The sequence below is a fragment of the Melanerpes formicivorus genome, unplaced genomic scaffold (assembly GCF_026170545.1).
Source record: "Melanerpes formicivorus ecotype bairdi unplaced genomic scaffold, bMelFor1.0.p_v2 SCAF_58, whole genome shotgun sequence".
In the NCBI taxonomy this organism is placed as follows: domain Eukaryota; kingdom Metazoa; phylum Chordata; class Aves; order Piciformes; family Picidae; genus Melanerpes; species Melanerpes formicivorus.
In genome coordinates, this window is record NW_027142410.1 from 3,239,419 (window position 1) to 3,263,803 (window position 24,385).

The following is a 24,385-nucleotide window of genomic DNA, read 5'->3' on the forward strand; positions in this document are numbered from 1 at the left end:
GCACAAACTGTGAAGTGTTGTTGTTTGCTCACCATGTTGAGAAGAGTGCAAAAGCTCTGCCTGGTTACTTTTCCTGTCAGTATCCTGTTCAGTGCCTGGCCTATGGCTGATGTCTGTCTGTGTTGCACATAACTTCAGTGCATGCTTTTGCAGTACAGATTCAGACTCTCCTGCTATTCTGTTGTGAAGATGCAGCCTCAGCTCCACATCCTGCAGGTCTTGCAGTTATGTATTTGTATCTCAGTTACAAATACTGAGTTCAACTCTTATTTTAGGCTGTGAGATCTGACTGGGCTGTGGGATCAGTACAGATTCAGACTCTCCTGCTATTCTGTTGTGAAGATGCATCCTCAGCTCCACTTCCTGCAGTTCTTGCAGTTATGTATTTGTATCTCAGTTACAAATACTGAGTTCAACTCTTGTTTAGCCTGTGAGATCTGACTGGGCTGTGGGATCAGTATAGATTCAGACTCTCCTGCTATTCTGTTGTGAAGATGCAGCCTCAGCTCCACATCCTACAGTTCTTGCAGTTCTGTATTTATACCTCAGTTACAAATACTGAGTTCAACTCTTGTTTAGGCTGTGAGATCTGACTGGGTTGTGGGCTGTGGTTATTGCCTTCCAGTCTTTGGTGTTTGCTTTTAGAAAAGTACTTGACATGTTTGCATAGCTAATTGGGTGACTCTGAGTCTCAGATTTGCTGTCATTTGCACAGCTGAGAACTCAAAAAGAAACCCCAGCCATTGATTCCTTTTTGCCTCCCTGGCTGGTTTGACACACACTTGAGAGCAGGTCTCTTTACAGCACAGTTCATCTTTTATGTAGTGTGATGAGAATCAGCTCTTAGAGCTATCCATGAAATTTGTATCACTTCACATTTCTGCTCTGAGCTGTAAACTTGTGACAGAGGCTTAAAAAGCTTCCAAGAGAAAATTCTGCTTAGACTGCTGTTTTCTCTTCCTCTTTTCACATGTCTTCTTAAGGAGCTGGTAGGTTTTTTGAGATGGGCATTGCAGCCACTTCTTTTGCTCTTTGCCTAAAGAGGAAAAGTAGGTCCACCCTTTCAACTCATAACAGTTAAGGAAATGAATAAGGGTGCTTGCAACATTTATGTCCCCAATGGACCTAATACCTTTTTCTTTTATCTGCAGGATATATTTTGGTGAAGTGCAGCTGAGTGGCTTGGGAGAAGGTATGATCAGGCAACACACACAGACTAGAGCAGAACTGGTGTCCATACTGGGTAGCCATTTCTTCCTGTCCCTAAATACAACAAGGAAAACTGAGTCTGGGGTTTAAATATGCTGTTCTCTGAACCTACCAGTGAATGCTTAGGTCGTAAGGTGGCAGGTATCACAGAATCACAGAATGTTAGGGGTTGGAAGGGACCTCTAGAGATAGAATAGCATTGGTTAGGCCACACCTTGAGTCCTGTGTCCAGTTCTGGGCCCCTCAGTTTAGGAAGGACATCAAGACACTTGAACATGTCCAGAGAAGGGCAACAAGGCTGGGGAGAGGCCTTGAGCACAGCCCTGTGAGGAGAGGCTGAGGAAGCTGGGATTGTTTAGCCTGGAGAAGAGGAGGCTCAGGGGAGACCTCATTGCTCTCTACAACTACCTGAAAGGTGGTTGTAGCCAGGAAGGGGTTGGTGTCTTCTCCTAGGCAACCAGCACCAGAGGACACAGTCTCAAGCTGCACCAGGGGAAGTTTAGGCTCAAGGTGAAGGGAAAGTTCTTCACTGAGAGAGTTGTTAGCCATTGGAATGTGCTGCCCAGGGAGGTGGCGGAGTCACCATCCCTGGAGGTGTTCAAGAGGGGATTGGACGTGGCACTTGGTGCCCATGGTCTAGTCATGAGGTCTGTGGTGACAGGTTGGACTTGATGATCTTTGAGGTCTCTTCCAACCTTGGTGATACTGTGATAGAATAGAATAGAATAGAATAGAATAGAATAGAATAGAATAGAATAGAATAGAATAGAATAGAATAGAATAGAACAGACCAGTTTCATGTGGAACCTCCTGTGCTCCAGCTTGCACCCATTGCTCCTTGTCCTATCATTGGACGCCTCTGGGAACAGCCTGGCTCCATCCTCCTGACACTCGCCCTTCACATATTTATAAGCATTGATGAAGTTAACTTTAAGAGAGGTGTACTGGTGGTACTTTGACAAAAATCTGGGGTGATTGCCATTTTGACTGTAGTGACTTGCAACTGAAATAAGGAAATGGAAGTATGTTGATAAGGGGCAGGACTGGTCAAGGAGATCATGATCTATTCAGCACTTCAGAGCTGTATTTTAGACCGAGATAGGAAGCAACATCAGAAGTTTTGTAGATGGAATCTACCAGCAAAGCAGCCTAGTGCTGCTGGTTTGTGAGGGGTTCTTTATGTGTCTTTAGAGTTCAGATCTCCAGGTGTAATGAAAACACCTCTAGAAAGAGGATAATGCAACCTCAGAACAGGAAAGTATGGAACGCATCTCATCAGTGAAACTCATAACCCTTCCTTAACCTTACAGGGTTCCAGACAGTCCGTGTTGGGACAGTGGGCACTCCTGTGGGCACCATCACCTTGTCTTGTGCCTACAGAATCAACCTTGCTTTCATGTCAACCAGGTGAGAACATGCAATCATGTCTGAGACTATTTTACAGTAGTGTTTAACCCCTCATACGGTGAGCCCCTAAATCTTTCCCTTCTGCTTATCCTTTCCTGCTGAGATTCTCTTCTGTGGAGAGTACTCTCTACCATGCCTCTGTCTTGCAGCAAGGAGAGTATTTGGGTAGCCCCTGAGCCACACTAGAACTCCAAATTGTTGATGCATGCTTGGAGTTGCAGGGATGAATCGTAAAGCTGTGCTGGTCCCATGAACAGACACAAGGGTTTTCTCTGAGGGCAGCATGAGCTGGGGTGAGAGAGGGAGAAAGCCAATAACACCATTGCTTGTTGCCTTGCAGGCAGTTTGAGAGGACCCCTCCTATCATGGGGATTATCATTGATCACTTTGTGGACCGCCCCTATCCCAGTTCTTCACCCATGCATCCCTGCAATTACAGGTGAGGAAATATGAGCTGAAGTCATGGGCCATGGTGAAGGCATCAATTATGCCCCAATACAGAGCCTTTCCCACTCTGCTGACTGCATGGGGGGGGACACTGGAGGATTAGTGTCAGCCATATTGACGTGGCTGAGCATATGAGAAAGGGTGGCTGTCTCACCACCACAGTGGCATTTTCCCCTCACATGTAGAAGATTGATTGCAGCAAGCCCCAGTGTTTTCCCAAATTCCTTACAGAAGCACTTGGACACAAAGGATGTTTAGCCTTGACTGCCTTTGCGAATTTGAAAGTGAAATAGTTAACCCTGCTGCAGAACTATGTGTCCAGATATCTCCACTGGGGAAAGATCAGAGTTTATCTTTGTAGATGAGAGGTTTGTCTTCTCTAACATGCATGTGAGGGTACTCAGATGGGGACCAGTGCTGTTATTTGGCAATGGTTCTGTAAATACCAAAGCCAGTAGCATTAGCTGGTCCCACAGAACCTTTAGTTAAAACACAGAGAGAAGTGTTGCCATGTGGGGGTGGAAGAGGAGTGCCCAGGGAAAATTAAGGCTTTCACATCTTGTTTTCCTCAATTCTGCTGAGTAGATGAGAACCTTCATAACTCTTCTCTCAGCTTCACCCAAATACTCTCAACCTCCCTGCAGTGTTTGTCCCAGTGTGTTTACTATTTGTTCTGAAGAAGATTGCCAGTTAGAAAGCTTTCCTCTTCTTGCTGCTATAGAGCTGGTGAGGACAGTGGTGCAGTATACCCCTCAGTAGAAGATTCCCAAGAAGTGTGTACCACATCTTTTTCCACCTCTCCTCCATCTCAGGTAAGAGAAACCAGGCTTTTTTTTTTGTTCTCCCCCTCTTAGATGGAGCAAGTGCTGTTTAGGATAGTGTGCCTACTCCTACATCAGCCACTGTGCAAACAGGCAGCCTGCTGCTGCTAATTTAAAATGGCATGTGTGAGGTATTGATATTGTTACACTGAGCAAAACCCAGTTAGATACTGACTTCAACAAAATGCTAGGGGACTGAATTACTACTGAGAAAGGTTAAAAGAACCTCTGGGCTGAGATGTGCTTAAGAGAAGAGCAGTGTGCTTAGACATTCACACATTGATACTGCAAGAGGAATTCAGGAGGTTGATGCCAGGCAGCATAAGCAGAGGTAGCAGACTGACACCAAGCAAAGGAAAGTGCTTAGAGCACAGTCATGTTTTCTCCATTGGAGAATGGGAAAAAAGCAGGAAAAAGACAAAAGCCATCTTTGCTGCACCTTCTAAAAGGAGCTGAGGCAGCAGGAGTAAGTATCAGCAAACAAATTGAGTCGTAGTATTGAACTAAGGGTTTAATACTCTCTAGTTCACCCACCTGTGAAAATTTGGTTTCAGTTTGCAATGTAAAATAGATAGAGAATGGTTTCATTGTGAAGATCCAACCCTAGAAACTCCAATTCCCCCTTCTTGTACTGCCTTTATATATCTGACTCCACAAGCCTGTATTTGGGCCAGCTCTGCAGTTGTCCTATAGCTTTAAATACTAGGAATGTCCTCCCTTGCTGTCTAGCCAAGCAGATGGCTCTACTGAGCTTTAAAGACTTATCTAAATGTCTTGCTGTTGATGTGAAACATGGAATGAAGCATAACTGGAATGGTGTTCCAAAGAGAATGAAGCAGTGGAAAGACCCATAGCAGACACTGGGGAATTAGTGTGACTGGTTTAACAGAATGTATTCTGCTGCATGAACAAGCTAGAAATGAGCTGCTCTTGGGAAGCATTTCCATGCCAAGTGGCTTTTGGGTGACAGGCTATCAGGGAATGTGGAGCTACTCAGAGAGCACTCAGGGTAAGTCTGATGGAATAAAGCTTTTCCCATTCTGCAATACACAGCTGAGGAGATGAGTTTGTGGCCAGGTTGTGTCCTGCCCTGTCACAAAATGGGTTAAATGCAAAATCATATCACAAGGACATTTCCACTGGCCTGCTCCTGCCAGTGCTGCTGAACTGTACTGGTGTATGTAAAGGCATTGAGGTGGACATTTTCCCAGGGGACATGAAGCTTTGCTATTGCTGAACAGAAAAGCTTTATGAAAGCAGATGAACCCTGGGGATTCACATCAAGTATGAGCCTGCACTCTTGCTCTTTCTGTGGCTCCTGGTGCTGTGCACTTGTTTGTAAAGCAACTGCCAGTCTTTGTTACCACAGTTAGAATGGTAAGGCTGTTCTGGGCAGAGTGGTCTCTCAAGTAAATTAGAAAGGCAAAAAAGAGTTAATTTCTTTTTCCACCTTCCTATGTACAACTTAATGTGCAGGAAAACACTGGGAACTGTGTAGTTCTGTAGGCAAATTGGACTGTTGGCTTGTGGAGCATCCCCCCTGTTAACTGAGCTCTCTCTTCACGTCGGTGTGTTTGAACTGCACCTTAGTCTGTGTCCCTTTTATTCTAGGAGTGCAGCACAGACCTACCCAGATATGATCCCTCAGAATGCTGGCAGATGAGGAGTCTGTATGGGTGGGGGGATACTGAGATGTGTACACTTTGCACATCCAAAGGAGAAATTACTTTTGACTTCTTCTGCCATCCACTCAGCCTTTTCTTTGCTAACTGCCTAGAGCTAGTTCCAGTTAGCTGTGGGACAGAGACTCTGGCACTTACTTTCTGTCAGCGTTCACTGGAGTCTGAAATGTTCACTGAGGCTGGAAACCAGTCAGTTCTTCACAAAATGAATGTGCTTCTGGCAGTACTGAGACTTCTGCTCTGTGTATAGGTGTGGCTGCTGCAGCCAAAACCTCTTCACTAGCATTCAGTTCATCCAACTCTTCATAGTTCTTCTCTCAAGTCCTTCTCTCTCTCTCTCTCCCCCCCCTCTCTCACTCTCTCTTTTCCTTGTTTCCTCTGTGTGTCTGTGTCTGTGCACAGTGTGTTTTTACTGTCACAAAGGCACATTTTCAGACCCCTCCTCCTGTGGTGACGGACACCTTGAAGGTCCCAGTGATGGGACTGGCCTGTTCACATCAAGTGAGTTGTCAATAGAACATTCAGAATACGTGACTCGTGGCCAGATGTAGTTCTAGCAGAACAAAACAAATACAGGAAAGTACAAAGCTGACAATGTAGAATGTATGTTGTGCATGGGAAAGGCTGGTGACCCCCAAATGGCCAGGCACATCTTTGAGACAGGCTCCTTTCAATGCCTTGGCAGGTGGAGGCATCCCAAAGACAGGAGAAGCACCCCTCAAAAACCAGCAGCTGTTGCAGGAGTTGTTAAAGACACAGTCAGTAAGGCCCAGTGCTGAGCATTTTATCAGCCAGTGTCCCTAGAACCTGCAGTCATTTGTGCTCCATGCAGCTTAACTGGTCTCAAGCAAATAAAGGTTCATCAGTCAGCCCCCTGTGAAGGTTTGTCAGTGCTGGCACTGCTGGAGTAGCACACACACAGCTCTGAAACAAAGGTTCCTCCTGAGGTCAAACAAGCTGAGACAGGAAAGCTTGCTTTCGTTTGACCAGCTAGATTTCTGCCTGAGGCTTGTAGGGAGCCTTCCCTGGGTTTCACTCCTTCCAGCACATCATTCCTAAAGCAATCTCACAAGGGTTAGCTTCCCAGTTCTCTTTAGCACATTGATGGGACTCTCTATCTTTGGCTGAAGCTATTTGAGCAGGCCTTGAAGGCCAGCTGTTTTAGTGTGCAATGGGAATGGGTCCAAACAGTTGATAATGCAGTTGATTTGATTTGGGGGGGGGGAACCAAATATTAACTCTTGCCTCTATAGTAAGATGATGATGACATTCAGGCTTCTTCCAGTATGCAAAGCAGGCCTGCAGAGCAAAGCTTCCCTGTGACTGGAGGTCAGTCAGACCCATGTGTGTAGGAAACCAGTCCTGTTTTCTGGTCAAGGCTCAGACAGGACCCTGCAACTAGAACTTTGGAGAGCAATGCCCTTCATTGTTACTTCCAGTTAAAATCTATCACCCCTCTGCCAGCCTAAAACGCTGTGCCTCTGACTCTTCCTGCTGCTTCTCCAGTCACTGATGATTATTCAGACTGTGGAGCATTCCCCTCCCCCTCTCCTCTCCCTTTGCCCTTCTTGTTTTTTCTCTTCTTTCTCAGCTTTCCAGCTCTCGTCTCTCTTATCAGCCTGCTGCCCTGGGAGTTGGATCAGCTGATATGGGGTATCCTGTACTCTTTGCTGGTGGCTTGAATGCTGCACACCCTCACCAGGTACTTGTAGAGGGTAGAACAAGCATGGCTGGTATTGCAACCATTTGCTTCACCTGTACCTCTGAGAGAGGCCTTCAAACTGTATCAGGAACAGTGTGGCCAGCAGGAGCAGAGAGGTCATTCTCCCCCTGTACTCAGCACTGGTTAGGCCACACCTTGAGTCCTGTGTCCAGTTCTGAGCCACTCAGTTTAGGAAAGATGTTGAGTTGCTGGAATCTGTCCAGGGAAGGGCAACAAAGCTGGGGAGGGGTGTGGAGCACAGCCCTGTGAGGAGAGGCTGAGGGAGCTGGGGTTGCTCAGCCTGGAGAAGAGGAGGCTCAGGGGAGACCTTCTTGCTCTCTACAACTACCTGAAGGGAGGTTGTAGCCAGGTGGAGGTTGGTCTCTTCTCCCAGGCAGCCAGCACCAGAACAAGAGGACACAGTCTCAAGCTGCGCCAGGGGAGGTTTAGGCTGGATGTTAGGAAGAAATTCTTCCCAGAAAGAGAGATTGCCCATTGGAATGTGCTGCCCAGGGAGGTGGTGGAGTCACCATCACTGGAGGTGTTTAGGAGGAGACTGGGTGGGGTGCTTGGTGCCCTGGGTTAGTTGATTAGATAGTGTTGGATGAAGGGTTGGACTTGATGATCTCTGAGATCTCTTCCACCCTGGTTCATTGTATTCTATTCTATTAAACCAGTGCATGCATTGGTGTCCTGAATTAAAACAATGCAAGGTGAACACAGAGAAAGCACAGCTTGCACAGGAGCTGGGCACTGCTCCTCAGCATCCCTGACTTTACTGAGTAGGGGCCATGTGGAGAATCTACACCAAGAGAGGGGGCACCAGACCTCTTTGCTTGCACCAGCATGTCACCTCTTCCAAACTCAGGCTGTCTTACAGAGCTGCTGCCCCTGCAGCTGCCCAGCTGCACTGGAGCCTACACCTAGGTGACAGTGGCAATCTAGAATAACAGATCTGCATCCATTCATCAGATAAATAAGCAAAGCTGACAGAAGTTTATTTCTGCCTGTGATACTGCTGCTGCACCAGAGTTTTGCTGGCACAGTGATGGTAGCCTAGACTGTTTCAGTAGGAAGGGACCTACAACAATCCCCTGGTCCAGCTGCCTGACCTCTTCAGGAGTGACCAAGTTAAAGCATAGTAAGGGCATTGCCCAGCTGCCTCATAAACACCAAGAGGCTTAGGGAGTTGACCACCTCTCTAGGAAGCCTATTCCAGTGGTTGGCTATCCTCTCAGTAAAGAAATGCTTCCTGTTGCCCAGTCTGAACCTCCCCAGGCACACATGTCCTGTCACTGGATACCATGGAGAAGAGATCAGCACCTCTCTCTCTACTTGCCCTCAGGAAGCTGTAAGGGAGCAATGAGGTTGTAGCAAGAGGATTTGAATTTTCACCTTTTTTAACCCCCTCCTCTCCTTGAAGCAGAGGACCAGAGCACTGCAGTGTAAAAGTGGCCTGAAGTGGAGAGGAGTGGAGTAGGAAGGCAATGAAAACAGAGTTTGTATTGTGGTGATCACCTTCTACCTGACAACTCCCTCAGCCTCATGGGGGCTGGAGCCCAGGCATGTGCCAACACTCCCACAACTCAGTCCCAGTGTGAGGGAAGCTGCTCTATTTTGCACTGTGGTGCTGGCCTGATTTTGAGGTCTCTAATTTGGCTGTTTCTCTTCACCTCAGTTGATTGGTCCAGGCAAAGAAGGGGGAGTTCCCCTGATTCCTAGCCAGCCAGCACATGGCACTCAGGCTGACCAAGAGAGGATGTGCACCCCACTGGATGGAGTCCACTACTCAGCAGCTACTCCTTCTAGTAGGTAAGTTGGTTTTAGATGATCTATTACCAGTGCCTAGCCCATTTAGAATCCTGTTAAGATAATCTTTGTTTTACCTTTCTGACCTATTGTTTGTAGTCTACCTCCTGCTTTTCCATCTCAAGAAACAACTTGGCAGCCTTCTCTAAGCAATGACCTGACCCCTCTACTTACACCTGCTAGTCACTAGCACACTTACAACTCCTGCCAACTTTACCTTTATTATAATCTTTATCCTTTTTAAGTCTCTCTGCTGCTTTTGCTGTTTGTAAAACAAGATGAAGGAAGTTCACAAGTGAAGTCTTAAATCCTCCAGGGACTTAATGTGGATTGGTACCACTAATCTCTTCACTGGTCTATGAGGAAACTTTCGGTTCAGAGTTAGTTAAAAGGAAACAGTGCAACCTCAAACTGTCCTAAATCACCTAATTAAATCAGCTAATTAATTCCTTCTTCTCTTTGGCCACCACATTTATTGCTTGTGAAGCCTGTCTTGGGGTCACAGAGTTGTAATTCAAATCCAGGCTGCTCAGAGAGGTGGTAGAGTTTCCATCTCTGGAGTCCCTCAAAACCCTCCTGGATGCCATTCTATGCAACCCTGCTCTAGTTGAACCTGCTTCCAACCCCTATCATTCTGTGAAGCATCTTAAGCAGAGATTTTGCTATAAGGAAACCAAAAATTCATAGCTGCATTAGCACTGGCCTGGATATGCTGTCTAAGAAGTCTTCTTGCCAGAAAACTCAACCTCTTTATGTGTGTTTTGTTTGAAAGTTCTGACTAGCTGTGGAAGGAAAACAAAGGCCACAGAAACAGCCAGTAGCCATGCAGTGACTTAATCCTGCTGGCAGTGGCTGTTGTGCTGTATTAGACTGGTGCCATTATAACCTGAGTGGCAGATGCAGTTCTAGTTCTGGCCCTCACCTCCTGGCAGAGGTGAACAGGAATTGCTGTCAGAGTGCACATTTTAAAGTTACAAGTCCATCTGGAAAAAGGAAATCCCCTTCTAGCTGGCAGCAACTTTTCACTCAGCTAAATAGTTCTTACCCAGCTTTCAACAGAAATCTGACTGAAGTGTCCCACTCCCGCTCTGTGCTCGTGACTGAGGAGGAAGGTGTGGGACAAGGGCAGAGATTTCTGTTGTCCTTCATCCAGTACTAGGAGCAACCCCAGAAAAATTAAGGGGTCTTGTGAAGTGTGTGATTTGCCTGCAGCATTTGGGCCAGGAGGCACTGAGTACTGCATCCAGCTCTGGAGGCCCTGTTACAGGAAGGATCTGGAGGTGCTGGAAGGTGTCCAGAGAAGGGCCACCGAGGATGATCAGAGGGCTGGAGCTCCTCTCCTATGGAGACAGACTGAGGGAGTTGGGGCTGTTCAGTCTGGAGAGGAGAAGGCTCCCAGGAGACCTTCTTGTGGCCTTCCTTTTGCATTCCCCCACCCCAGCAGAAAAGATCTGCAATCTGTTGAGTGGAGATAAAGGCAGGGAAAGGAAGTGTGACACTTTTGGTGAGGAGCTTAAAATACCCAAAGGATAACTTGGTAATGCCTCTCATGTTGAATTGCTTGGGTTATTAGTTCTCAAATCACATAATTTGTAACATGAACAGCACCACAGTAGGAGATGCAGTATGAGGGCTGGAGCACCGCTCCTATGGAGACAGACTGAGAGAGTTTGGGCAATTCAGTCTGGAGAGGAGAAGGCTCTGAGGAGACCTTATTGTGGCCTTCCAGTGTCTTTAAGGGGGCCTACAAGAAAGCTGGGGAGGGACTCTTTAGGATGGTGGGTAGTGATAGGACTAGGGGTATGGAGCAAAACTAGAAGTGGGTAGATTCAGATTGGATGTTAGGAAGAAGTTCTGCCCCATGAGGGTGGTGAGACACTGGAGCAGGTTGCCCAGGGAGGTGGTGGCAGCCTTATGCCTGGAGGTTTTGAAGGCCAGGCTGGATGTGGCTCTGAGCAACCTGCTGTAGTGTGAGGTGTCCCTGCCTGTGGCAGGCGGGTTGGAACTGGGTGACCCTTGAGGTCCCTTCCAACCCTGATGTATGATTGTCTGAACAGTCTGCTCTCCTCCCCCAGCGAGGACACGGAGACCGTCTCCAACAGCAGCGAGGGGAAGTGTGGCTCTCCGCACGACCTCCTGGAGACCATCTTTGTCCGGAAGGTGGGAGCTTTTGTCAACAAACCCATCAACCAGGTAACTAGCAGTGGATCTTCTTGGAGGGCACCATAATACTCTGCTTCTCCTAGCCTTTCCTACACAGAGGAGCAAAAAGCACCCCAATGCCAGGGTAACCCTGGCAGGAGACTGTGGGTCTGCCTGCTGCGTTTCCTTACAAGGCCTTGTCTTAGGCTTGTTTCTCACAACATCCTTTTGGGATGTGACAGCCACTGAATTTGCTCCACTTTCCCAGCACCATATTTGGGAACAGGCAACTTAATACTCCACTTGAGTCTGACTGATCTGCCACTACCACTGGCTCATAAACTGGGGAGGCTGGTAGCAAGCCTCTCATCTTTGTAGGGGTGTGCTGTAAAACCTGTTCATCACTAGTAAGCAAGCAGTTAAACTCACCTGGGGCTGCTTCTGCCCACTTTCTAGGCTGCTCTTCCAGGCCTTTTGGGTGGATGAAGGAGAACTGTTTGAATCTGTAGCAGCTCATTAATCCTTGCCTACATTATACAAGCTGTATATAAGCAATCCCACCTCAGGGTATCTATCTGCATTAGGTCAGCTGAGTACAGCCTCTCAGTTTTAAAGGAGGTCATCAGCCTCCTGCTGGTGTGATTTTTAGGCAGTTTTTAGCAGGCCTGACAAAGAACTTTCAATACCTGTGCTGCATAAGCAGAGCATCTTAGTGAAATTCTGTTTGCTGAATCTCCTCAGGTGACCATGGCCAACTTAGACATTCCTTTTGCCATGTTTGCTCCCAAGAATGTTGAGCTGGAAGACAACGACCCCATGGTAAGCCTCTTCCAGAGGTATAATATGTGCCTTCTCAGCATCCCTTATGCAACATCCCTGCCATTCCCTGCCTTGAATGCACTTTGGTTTTTGAGCATTGAACCAGTTATTCAGATTTGTTTGGTTTCAGGAGGTTTCCTGGTTTGAATCTTGGGCTCTCTAGACATGAAGATAACTGTTTGCTGCCTCTGCTGTAGCACCTGTTTGTTGTCTAACCTCCTAACTAACTGCCCCCACACTGTCAAAACACACAGACAGACACAATCATAAGATCACTGCTCACTGTCTCACTGTTTGATTTCTTGGGCAGGTTAATCCTCCTGACTCCCCAGAAACTGAATCTCCTCTGCAAGGCAGCTTACACTCAGAGGGCTCCAGTGGCAGCAGCACAGGGAACACCCATGATGACTTTGTTATGATTGACTTTGTAAGTGCCCTCATCAGTGCTCTCACCTTGCATCTGCCTATTAGCTTCAGGTGCTGGTACCATGGCAAATGTCAGAGTAGTTTTCCTAAGGGGATGAAAAAGAGCCAGGTCTCACAGCTCTGAACCAGAGCTTGGCAGTCCCCAGGCCACAAAGACATTGATACTTGGCACCACCAGCACAAATTAAACTCTCTCAGTTCCCTGCAGACACCTGGGCTTGGTGGCCTCTTCTCTCTCATGCCTAAAGAAGCCAGATTCCAAGGGAATGTGCTCCTCCAGGAGCAGTTCTTCAGTTAGTTAATCTGCATTACTGCAGCAGCAGCTGTAGTGCCAAGATGTTGACTGATAGCAGGTGGTGACTTGACCTGAGATTAGGGCAAAAGGGAAGCCAGTGTCTCTGAACAGGAATCAGTGGCAGTGTCTTTGTTTCCAGAAACCAGCATTTTCAAAAGATGACATTCTTCCAATGGACCTGGGGACGTTCTACCGTGAGTTCCAGAACCCTCCTCAACTCAGCAGCCTCTCTATTGACATTGGAGCACAGTCCATGGCAGAGGATTTGGTATGCAACCCTCACAGTTCTGTCTCTGTTAACCATAGGTGTTTTATAATCCTCTTCCTATTTCCTAGTTTGAAACACAGCTGTATCTTTATAGAATTATGGAATAAGCTGGGTTGGCAGAGACCTTTAAAAGGGGTCCAACACCCCTAGAGTGAGCAGGGACTAGATCTGGTTGGTCAGAGCTCCAGCCAGCCTGGCCTGGAGTGTTTCCAAGCATGGGGCTTCTACCACCTCTCTGGACCACCTGCACCAGTGTTTCATCACTCATTGATAAAATTTCTTCCTCCTCTTTTGTTGAAATCCATCACCCCTTGGCCTGTCACAACAGGCCCTGCTATGAAGTCTGTCCCCATATTTCTTACAGGCCCCTTTAAATACTGGAAGGCCACAAGAAGGTCTCCCCAGAGCCTTCTCTTCTCCAGGCTGAACAGCCTCAGTTCTCTCAGCCTCTCCTCACTCACAGCTTTCTGATCGTTTTCATGGCCCTCTAGACCCACTCCAAGAGGTCGATGTCTTCCCTGTACCTCTCAGGAGAGAGACTGCCCAAAGGGGAGGTCCCTCGCTAATGCATTCCAGAAAATGCAAATCTGGGGGACGCCTGATCCCCTGAGCCTGCAGTGTTGATCTTCAAGCTGAAAGCTGCTACTACATGCTTGCTGTGGCTGTCAGTGAACCCCCAAAGCAATCCAGCCTCTGGTGTGTCGCACTGAGCACCAAAGTAGGCCTGAACTTGCAGCCTGAGCAGAGGTAAACTCCTGCTGTGGCTGGTGAAGGTCACGTCTGGGTGAGCGCTGCGCTGGGCTCGCAGGCAGTGGGGAGAAGGGCTGCAAGTGACTGGGTGAGAGCGGTGACATGAGCAGGTTACTGTGCTACAGCTGGTGGAGGGAGTTGCACAAGGAGAGGCCCCAGTGCACCTTCTGTTCCTGCAGAGCAAACATATGCTGGGCAGAGTGCCCTTCTCAGGGTCACTTGCTGGATGCTGCCAGAGAATTCCTGGGTTTGGGCACAGGGGAAAGGGAGCACAGAGCAGCCGAGAGGGGGTTTGCACACCTCAACATTGGATCTTTTACCTGAGAGTGTGTGCTTAAAGCTTCCTCTTACCTGCTGTGAGTAGGCCCTGATCTGCACCTTTCTTTACTCTTCAGGACTCCTTACCAGAGAAGCTGGCAGTCCATGAGAAAAACGTCAAAGAGTTTGATGCCTTTGTAGAAACCTTGCAGTGAGGCCATTCCCCAGGCTTGCTGCTCCAGCTCTTCCTTCTCGAGGCATCCTGGAGAATGACGTCAACCAATGTCTCTGTGGCCCCTGCTCTGCCCTTTATCTCACTGACCAGTTCCTTCCATCAAGTGAGCTTTGATTGCTCTCTTCAACAGCTCATCTGATTTTCCTCAACTACACCACCACACAGTTCTGGGCTGCTTTTCCTGCTCACTGTCAGCTTTGAATTCAAAGACTTCAGCTGGGACGCGGGAGGTCAAACTCCAGTGTATGAAACTTCCTCTCTCCCCACGCTCTGCTCTGTGTGGAGGGGCTTTGTGGAAAGGTGCCCTGTGCTTCCTCCAAAGGCCCTGTGGTGTGAGTTCCCTAGGTATAGCTCCTTGCTAACAGACTTGTACCTACAGTCTCTCTGATCCTGGTAGAGCGTAGAAAGCTTTGGCTCGTTTCCAGGGTCTGTGAGTTCAGCAGATTTCAAGAGGTTGAAGTCCAGACCATCCATTCTGCAGAACAGGGCATTTCATCCTGACTCCAGTGTGAGTGCCTGGAGCCCAGGGAGAGAGGTCAGTGTTGGGACCTGTGTAACACAGTTACCTTTGTTTCCTGGCTTCTGAGGAAGGGGCTTCTCTGCAGAGCCCTGGCGTGAGGCCTGGTCATGCTTTCCCCTTCCCTTGGCGAGCGCAGCGCCGCTCGGCCTTGCGGCGTGGCCGGTGCTGACTGCTGGCAAGCCTGCCTGTGGCAGCTGTGCCGATGCTGAATTCACAGGCTCTGCTTCTGAAATGCAACTGTAAATACTAGGAATCCTATTTCTTTAGGGTTATGTAACTAGGAGTCTCAGTCCAAGATTCTTTTGTCTAATCCTTGCAAACCTTCCTGCTTTATGGTTAATAGATGATCTTAAGAAATATTTATTGCTTTTAAAGAAACCTATATTTAAAAGATGTTCTCTTTTCATGTGGTAGTGCAGGTCGTGCTGCTGCCCTGGATCACTGCAGAGAGCAAGTGTGCCATGGAACCCTGGCCAGTGAGACTGGTCTCCCTTTGCAGGACACTATCCAAGATATTTATTTTCTAAGACAGACTTGATCATTACTCTCACCCAGTGCTCTGTTTGGGGACTGGGTGTCTGTTGCAGCCAGCCAGGGCCCATGGGTAGAATGAAAGGCACACATCAGTGGGGTGGAGTGGGGTGGGGTGGCAAGGGGCTTGGTAAAAAGCTGTGCTCTGATAGGCATGGGTGAAGTTGCAGTGTTCTTCAGTCATTCAGAAAGCAGCTTCTGCAAAGCAGCACATTTTTGGGGAGCTTATGGTACTTTCTAATCAGCTGGCTTTTGAGGAGCTGAAATGTTATTTTTGTAATGATCAGCAGCAGTGTGAGTGGCTGGCAGTGCTCCACCCTTGATGTGGCTGTTGGATGCATTTGCTGATGGTAAGGGTGGGAGGAGACACAGTTAACACTAAACAGAAACTTAGATGAGGTAGGGCTTCTTGTGGTTCTCCCTCCTCCTCCCACACAGAGCTAGAGTGAGCAACTGCAAGACCCCTTACTGTCCTAAACCACTGTTATTGTCTCCTTCTCCCGAAGTGGGGTTGCATTGCCTCAGTACTGAGGAACTACCTTAATTTCCTTAGAGTGGCTGAGTTAACCATTAGCCTTCCAGGTAGTGCAGAGTGGCAGCTTCTCCAGCTTGGCTGACTTTTCAGTTGAGATGGTCAGCAGCTGATGAGACAGCACCACCGCCTCTCTGGAACACTTTTCCTCTGCCAGTGCAAGAGCAAGGAACCAAGTTCACAGCAGAGCAATACAGTGCTTTGAGCTTTATCAGCTTTTTTTGTCAGGTGCTGTGTTTGATGGGAAGCTATGTGAGCTCAAAAACTCCAGCTAAGAGCTTTGTTGAGGAGCAGGTTCCCACCAGAACCTTTTAAGCTTATTCAACCAATTCAGCTTCCAGGCAACCTGATAACAGAAACTGCTTAGTCCTTGCAAGTAAGATGCACAAACATTTAAGAAAGCTTCCAAGACAAATAGCTCACAAGAGGGCCTAGGTTACACAGACTTTACAGTTACTTGATGCCAAAGCCACCTTCTTTTACAGGTGGAAAGGGCTGCAGAGGGGTGTAGGAACACAAGGCAGGAATGGGTCACCTCTGCTCAGGAAGTTGGTCTCTGTCACCTTGAAGGAAATAGCTCACAGACAGGTGGCCACCATCACCTCTTAACACACAGGCTGTGCTTGGGCAACTGGCACTATGTGGGCTGCAAAGCAGCAGAGATGTGGTGAAGTGCTGGATCCTAGGCTGCTCTCCTCCCTGAACACAGTGTGTTGAACTTCACCTAGCCACTGCTGCCGCTGTGTTCTCCTCAGGCTGAGCAGCTGTGGAGCTGGCAGAAATCATGCCATTCTTGCTAATCCTGTCTGGAAGGTCCCCTGAGCCAAATGCTTGTTCATTTGTTAATGCAGTTCCTCACATGCCTACAGCTCCCACAGGGTAAGGCAGGAGGCCAGCGTGGCACAGTTCTCTCCTACACAAGGCTGGAAACTTGCCTATATAAGCTACTAGTGTTGAGCTGGATGGCCACAGCAATAAAGAGACTCTCTAGGGCTGAGTTATGTGCCTCTTTCCTGGACATTCCTCAGTTTCAACACATAGTTGCTACATCTAGGCTCCGAGTTCCCTGACCATGGCACAAATGCTCAACTTCAGGAAAGATCTGGCTGCTGCTGTGGCCTGCCCCAGGCTGTGCTCTGAAGGCTGTTTTAGCAGCTGTCTGCTCGATGCTATATTGAGGACAGTGTGGATGGATGGATGGATGGATGGATGGATTTAGCTGCTGATCTACAGATACTTTGGGTGAAGGGCAAGGCTCCTAAATTGTATTGTTTTGGAAACAGTCTCCACTGTACTTCGAATATTCAAAGAATTTCCAATAAAACTTTTATGTAAGCAATGCTTTGTGCTTTTCTGCACGTGTGCTGGCAGGCCTGGGACAGTGCTGACCTCTCACTCTTCCCCTCCAGGAAGCAGGGTGGTAGAGAGCTGCCTGTCCACAAGTGCAAGATGGAGCAGGTTGCTGCCTCCATCAGAGAGTTGTGCTACAAGGTGGAGCAGTCAGCAGGATCCTGCAAGAAGGAGAGTGAGGAAAAGACTTAACAGGTGTCTGCCTGGTCCCAAAGACAGGCAAGGGGAGCATTCACTCAGTGTTTGGCCCTGATGAATTCCCCCAGCCCAGTAATTTGTGAATCTGGATTACCTGGATGTCCTGTCCCAGCTGAAATACTAACTTGTCACCAAAAGAAAAGAGTGAGAAATGGAGACAAAAAATTAAATAGACCACCAGGAGAATTTGCATTACACACAGTGGCTACCACATGCTTAACTGAGCTGGTAAGAGAGGCCACTAAGATGTGGAAAGAACCAGTGTGGGTATCCCAGCAGCAAGAAACGCTGGTGAAAGAGCACACTGCTTGCAGCAAGTAGTTCATGCCTAACAGCAGCTGTATTCTAGGACTGCTTGAAGTTAACCCTGTTGAGCACACAGTGCAACACCCTCCCTTGAGAGGAGACAAGACAGATTTCACCATGTGCAACAATTGCTGATTTAAGAGGAAGCATACAGGGTCCCTGGAGAAAATGAAAGAAAAATGACTGTGTGGAATGGAATGCAATGGAATGCAATGGAATGCACCAGGTTGGAAAAGACCTTCGAGATCATCGAGTCCAACCTATCATCCAACACCACCTAATCAACTAACCCATGGCACCAAGCACCCCATCCAGTCTCCTCCTGAACACCTCCAATGATGGTGACTCCACCACCTCCCCAGGCAGCACATTCCAATGGCCAATCACTCTGTGTAGAACTTCTTCCTAACATCCAACCTAAACCTCCCCTGGCACAGCTTGAGACTGTGTCCTCTTGTTCTGATGCTGGTTGCCTGGGAGAAGAGACCAACCTCTGCCTGCCCACAACCTCCCTTCAGGTAGTTGTAGAGAGCAATAAGGTCACCCCTGAGCCTCCTCTTCTCCAGGCTAAGCAACCCCAGCTCCCTCAGTCTCTCCTCATAGGGCTTGTGTTCCAAACCTCTCCCCAGCTTTGTTGCCCTTCTCTGGACTCGTTCCAGCAAGTCAACCTCCTTCCTAACCTGAGGGGCCCAGAACTGGACACAGTACTCGAGGTGTGGCCTAACCAGTGCAGTGTCCAGGGGCAGAATGACCTCCCTGCTCCTGCTGGCCACACTGTTCCTGATGCAGGCCAGGATGCCACTGGCCTTCTTGGCCACCTGGGCACACTGCAGGCTCATGTTCAGCCTACCATCAACCAGCACCCCCAGGTCCCTCTCTACCTGGCTGCTCTCAGCCACTCTGACCCCAGCCTGTAGCACTGCATGGGGTTGCTGTGGCCAATGTGCAGAACCTGGCACTTGATGTGTTCAATCTCCTGCCCTTGGCCTCTGCCCATCTGCCCAGCCTGTCCAGGTCCCTCTGCAGAGCATCTCTACCCTCCAGCAGACCAACATCTGCTCCCAACTTGGTGTCACCTGCAAACTTACTCATGGTGGACTCAATCCCCTCATCCAAATCAGCAATAAAGATATTGAACAGGATGGGGCCCAGCACTGATCCCTGGGGCACACCACTGGTGCCTGGCTGCCAGCTGGCTGTGGCACCATTCACCACCACTCTCTGGGCTCAGCCTCCAGCCAGTTCCTAACCCAGCACAGAGTGTTGCTGTCCAAGCCAGGGGCTGACAGCTTGGCCAGCAGTTTGCTGTGGGGGACAGTGTCAAAGGCCTTGCTGAAGTCCAGGCAGACTACATCCACAGCCTGCCCCACATCCACCAGGCAGTCACCTGATCAGAGGAGATCAGGCTGGTCAGGCAGGACCTGCCCTTCCTAAATCCATGCTGGCTTTCCCAGCAGTGCAAAAGACAAAAGCATGGGATCCCACATCAGGTAACTCTAGAACTGTTCAGAGAAATAGAATCCTCTAAATGCCTGGAAACCAGCAGACTTTGGGAAGGAAAGATCTAGAGTTAGGATGCAAGAAACTCCCTGGAGATCTTCGTGTAAGGGCATGCATTATACATGACAGTGCAACTGCGTGAGACTTCCCCTGCACACCCAACAATGACCTGTAAGCAGGACCTGTCACTGAACCAAAAGCCCATCTGCACCAGTGCAAGGGTGAAAGAGCTGTCAAAAGCCAGCAGTTCACCAGACTTAACACGATTTAAGAACCCCACTTGCTTTAGGTAAATTTCCTGAGCCAGGGCTCAGGCTATGGCCTGATGGTGAAGCTTTTAGCTCCAACACTTCTCCCTTCTAACTCCTATTCACTCACCCACCAACTGCTGGGTTCTACAGCTGCATTGTAGCAATCACTGTGCATGGAACAGCCTTTCTAATGGCCAAAAAGCTCAGTGATGTGACCAGCAAACTACAGAGTCTTTGGGGAAAGGTAGTGAACTGCACGTGGATCTCCTGGTAGAGTGTAGAGGCCCCAGTGAGGAGTCAGCCATCCCCTAAGGTGAGATGAGAAGTTGCAGACCTCTGTGGCACACAGGAATACCAAAATCCTAACTGGGGAACCTGCAGGTGGCTCCCACTGGGCACCTGGTGGTGCCCTAACTTGTGCAGCTGCCTGGGTCCTACTCTGGGAAAGTGCCATCCTGGACAGGCTGCTCATCATGAGAGGGAGATGGTAACATGGAAGCCCAGCCCTGTTCAGGAAAGAGCCAAACCTGCAATACTTCATTTTTGCTTGCATTCTGGTTGCAGCCTGAGGCTCCTGCAGATGAGTCTTTCTTCTCAGAGTTACTCACAGACGAGGCATTTTGTACCCACTTTCCTCCCTCGCTGCATGGCTGTGGTTGGCAGCATAGCTGGCCTCACTTCCGCTGCTCCTGCAAGTGCCACAGCTGCTGCCACCTGACAGACACCCTTGGAGCTGGGATCACATTTTGATTTTTATTGAAATACAAAAAGTGCAAACTGTGAAATACAAGATTGGTGCAGATTAGAAGGAAACAAACCGTGAGAACCGTGAAAACCCCAGCCCTGCACCTGATCACCATCAACAGGAAAGAAGGCAGGGGAACATCAGCAACAAACACAAAGCCAACAGCTTTGCACAGGAGCCCCCGTGCTTAAAAGAGGAATCAGGGACCAAATGGGCCCTCGGCTTTCTCTCAAATTAGCAAACATTGCCACAAAGCATCCAGATGGCCCCAGCTCCCCCTGCACCACCCAACAGCTCTGGAGCCAGGACACAGCCCGGGGCAGGGAGCGATCAGAGGCCATTAAGGTGGCAGGAGGCTCAGCGGAGGGGAATGGCCTAGGTGCTAAGAAGCAGCGGGTTGCAGCCCATTTGAAGGGCCTCCACAGGAAGAATGGCTATCAGCTAACCTGAAAGATGAGCCAAGGAAGAGACCCTTGGGCAGCTCTACAGCAAGGAGAAGACCAACACCCTAATCAGATACTGCTCCCCAACCCCTATACTTGGCAGAGACTGAGCCCAGCCAGCGCCCTGCTGTGTGAGGAGGCTGACCAGCTGAGGAGGGAATTAAAGCCCCTGGGCAGGCAGATGCAGGCTCTGGTGGCCACCCACCCAGCACAGGCTGCTGGCAAGCCCCGGCCTGTTCTTGCAGAAGTCACAGGAGGGATATTTCAATACAAGGTGTTCAGAAGAGCAGATTGCAGAAGCACAAGCAACCCTGGTAACTGTGCTGGCTCCAGGGCCCCAGCAGCTCCAGCATGAGGAGTAGCAGAGGAAAGGGTATATTTACACTGGGTCCCTTCCAGGTTTTGAAAGCACTTTCCCACCATGAGCAGTAGCAGCTTCCTGAACACCCTCCAAATCTGCTCCCCACAGGCACTGAAGTGGAGCAGGCTTTTACCCCAGCCTGCAGGGCATACACCAGGCTCCATTTTGCTTAAAAACCAAACCAAACCAAACCAAACCAAACCAAACCAAACCAGACTATTTTAAAAATCACTAGAAAAACAAAAACAAAAGGTAAAAACCCCAAAGCACCCACTGAAAAAAAACTCCAGCTAGAAGATGGACACTTGCAGCAAGGCCTGCTCTCTCTCTGCAGAGGAGCTAGGCTCCCCCAGCACTGCTCTGCTGGTAGTGGGCAGGGAGTGGTCCCTGCTGCTCTGCAGGGCTGGAACATGCCACCTGCCCCAGGGGCCCGGGGCTGCACACGGGGCCAAGGCCTCACAGCCCACAGACAGGTACTTGCCATTCCTAGTTGCCACCCTTGGGCTTGTTTTGTCCCAGGAGAAGTTAGCTGGGCCTGCCTTTCTTCCAGGGGGACACAAGCAAGGCCAGTGTTAGATACAGCAGAGCACTGGGTGCCACCCCCCCACACACCCCCTCTCCATACTGAGGCCTACAGAGCAGGCTGCCTGCTGGGAAAGAGAGGCTGCACTGGGCTCCCTCAGCCTCCATGCTGCGCCCAGGCTTGCCTCTTAAAACAAACACTGGTGCAAGTACATCTCTCTCCACGCTGTCCATCCCAGATTACTCATCCACAACACATCAGCCCTGCTAACTCAGTCTAGCAGAGATCACAGGTGAATCAGGAGCTGAGTATCTCTACCTCCAAAACATTACTGCTGTGAATCAATTCACTTCCTGGACAAAGAGGGAAGACTCCAGCTTTTGGAAGAGGGAGACAAAGCAACCTTGAAGCCTCCATAGGGCAAGTTCCCCAGTATCTACAAGGGATCAGACCCAGCCCTCTCCTGGAACATCTTGTGCTCCAGTCTTAGTAATGCTCAATTTCTTGCTCACCCTTCCCACTCACACGTTGGTGTGCCTCCTCCAAGCCAGCTGGCTGGACCTGTGCTGCCCCACAGAGCTGCCTATGTTCACACCCACCCCCACTCCACAACTCAGCAAAGGGCTTTCTGGAGCTCCTGCAGCAGATGCCACTTCTTCTGATTACAACTCAGGCACTGACCCCTGGCCAATGTTTGAAGGCAGGCTAAAATGCCATGAAACAGCAAAGTCTACCTAGCATCCAGTAGCTTTTCAAAAAGCAGTTCTGCTTGGTCCAAAAGATTTGTCCCTGTGGCCAGGTACAGCAGGGGAGGACTGGCCCAGGCACACAGGGCACAGGATACAAAGATAGAACACAACAGTGAAGTAAGGCTACAAGCTCCCTGCTAACACCCTGCCAGGCCCAGGCTACAGAGCTAGCTCTTAGCTAGGTAACAGGAATGCTGCAACTCAAACCCAGCAGTGATGCCCTAAAAATACAGCAGCTGCCCTGGGAAGGTGCTGGGCCCACCCTGCTCTTACTGTGCCTTGCAGACACCTTGGTATCTCCACTCATGCCCAGGGCATTAGAGGATGCATCTGACTAGGCTTCCATGGCAGGATGGGAGGAAGGCATGAACCAAAGGCCCTTGGCATGGAGCAGCTGTTCCTTCACAGCTTTGGCACATGAGTGCTCAGCAGCTGGGTAAAAATGTGTAATCCAGGGCTGCTGCACTCAGGGATGAGGGCTAGCCTCAGTCCCTAGACCCTCCCTCAAGGCCGTGCTCTCCATTACCCTGTGCTGGGGAAAGACAGCTGGCCAAGGCAGTCTGTGCCAGTCAGCACAGATCCACATGCCTGACAGAGCAGAGGAGGCCTGGTGCTGCTGCTGCAGGCAAAGGCAGTGACCCTCAGGGTTCAGCAGCTCAGTGCCACCAGGGCACTTGTGCTCCTTGCCCTTCAGACTCACCAGCAGGCAAAGAGCCCCAGCCAGTCCCCCACACACAGACAGCTCTGGCATGAACCTTCCCAGCTGGGCTGAAAATGCTGCTAGAAGGACAAACACACCTGGGCTGGGTAACTGTAAGAGGCACCTCTCCCACAACACCCCAGCAAACACTGAACACTCCATGGAGTGGGTGGCTCCAGAGGGGTTTGGGCTAAATGCAGCTTCCTTATTTTGGATCCTGACAGCTCATCCAGCCCACGTGCCAAGAACCTGTCCTTCACTTGCCTGCCAAACCCACGGTCTCTGGAGTGGTGTTTGCAAGTGTAGGGCACGCTGCTACCTGAGGCACAAGGGCTGCCTGGCTCCCTTCCCTGCTTCAGGTGCCTCTGGGGAAAGGCAAGATGCATATTCAGTGCTGAGATGGCACTCACAGCAAGAACATCTCTGCCCTAGCCCAGGCAGCCCAGCTGAGGCACGAGGGGGGACCTGGGGCTACTGGGAGCTGACATTAAAAATCTCTCTGCTGAGGAAGGGACCAGGAGGACAGGAAAACTGCATGTAAGGGAAGAAGGAAAGGGAGGCAGGTCATCTGATAGGGCAGTAGACTGGTGATGAGCCCTGGAGGAGCTGTACAGACTGGCAGGTGGGTTAGGACTCCACTCAGCAGCTGGGAGACCAGCTCCCATCCCCATCAGGAGCAGCAGGTCTCCTGCTTGCTTATTTACACACTTTCTCCACCATCTCCACAGCCCTCACTCTGCTCATCACCCAGAGGATCAATGGTCCCTTTGCACTGGAGACAGCTTGGTCACAGCTCCAGGACGAGGTGGGAAAGAAAGTGGGAAGGTGGGCACAGTGTGCTGGTGTGGGCTGGCCTGGATTCAGGCTTCCACACCCTCGAACAGCTCCTTCTGGTGGTCCAGCAGGAACTTGGTAAAGGTGTTGATGGGGTTGATGGCTTTTAGGGTGATGGCCACATCTTTGGCCCACAGCAGGTTTGGGCCAAACACAACTGCCAGGTTGGTGTTTGTCATCTTGTTTCTGTCACTGTGAGCAGATACCTGTGTGGGAAGGAAAAAGAGACCATTGTGAATCCCACAGAACAACGCAGCTGCTGCCCTCTACCCTCCCCAAAGGCAGAGATGAGAGACTCCCAAGGGCAGATGGCAGAACAGAAGCTGAAGGTCCAAGGCCAGAAACACATTTGCCACTACAGTTTAACCATCAGGCCCAATAAGCCCAAGAGCACTGTCAGACAATATCTCTAGAGTCCAGATCACCGCTCAAAACAAGATCATCTTCCCTCTTGCTAGAAGAGACTAGCAGTGGCTTCCCTGGAAGCAGAAAGTTCTGTAGGGTGGATCTGAGACCACTCTTCTAGTCTTATCTTCTACTCAGGTATTCTGCAGCCAGGTATTTCCACCCTG

The 24,385-nt window shown here is 49.6% G+C and overlaps 2 protein-coding genes across 15 annotated transcripts in view; one reads left to right on the plus strand and one right to left on the minus strand.

Moving 5' to 3' along the window:
• The window catches only part of ATG13 (autophagy related 13), a 32,604-nt gene extending 15,412 nt beyond the window's left edge, over positions 1-17,192 (plus strand). The window contains exons 7-18 of one of the 10 annotated variants that reach the window (XM_068161503.1): positions 1,152-1,192; positions 2,520-2,616; positions 2,957-3,055; positions 3,785-3,875; positions 5,969-6,067; positions 7,158-7,268; positions 8,947-9,080; positions 11,135-11,270; positions 11,961-12,038; positions 12,349-12,465; positions 12,899-13,027; positions 14,173-17,192. In XM_068161503.1, coding sequence (XP_068017604.1) covers positions 1,152-1,192; positions 2,520-2,616; positions 2,957-3,055; positions 3,785-3,875; positions 5,969-6,067; positions 7,158-7,268; positions 8,947-9,080; positions 11,135-11,270; positions 11,961-12,038; positions 12,349-12,465; positions 12,899-13,027; positions 14,173-14,250 — 1,210 coding nt within the window. In that variant the 3' untranslated portion in view covers positions 14,251-17,192. Of the gene's footprint in view, positions 1-1,151; positions 1,193-2,519; positions 2,617-2,956; positions 3,056-3,784; positions 3,876-5,968; positions 6,068-7,157; positions 7,269-8,941; positions 9,081-11,134; positions 11,271-11,960; positions 12,039-12,348; positions 12,466-12,898; positions 13,028-14,172 lie in introns of all 10 variants that reach the window. The other 9 variants (XM_068161504.1, XM_068161505.1, XM_068161506.1 and 6 more) reach the window with 9 other exon arrangements.
• A 2,998-nt stretch (positions 17,193-20,190) lies between these two features.
• The window catches only part of ARHGAP1 (Rho GTPase activating protein 1), a 29,370-nt gene continuing 25,175 nt past the window's right edge, over positions 20,191-24,385 (minus strand). For all 5 annotated transcript variants that reach the window (XM_068161514.1, XM_068161517.1, XM_068161515.1 and 2 more), the window contains one exon: positions 20,191-24,019. In XM_068161514.1, the coding sequence (XP_068017615.1) occupies positions 23,840-24,019 (180 nt within the window). In that variant the 3' untranslated portion in view covers positions 20,191-23,839. The remainder of the gene's footprint in view (positions 24,020-24,385) is intronic.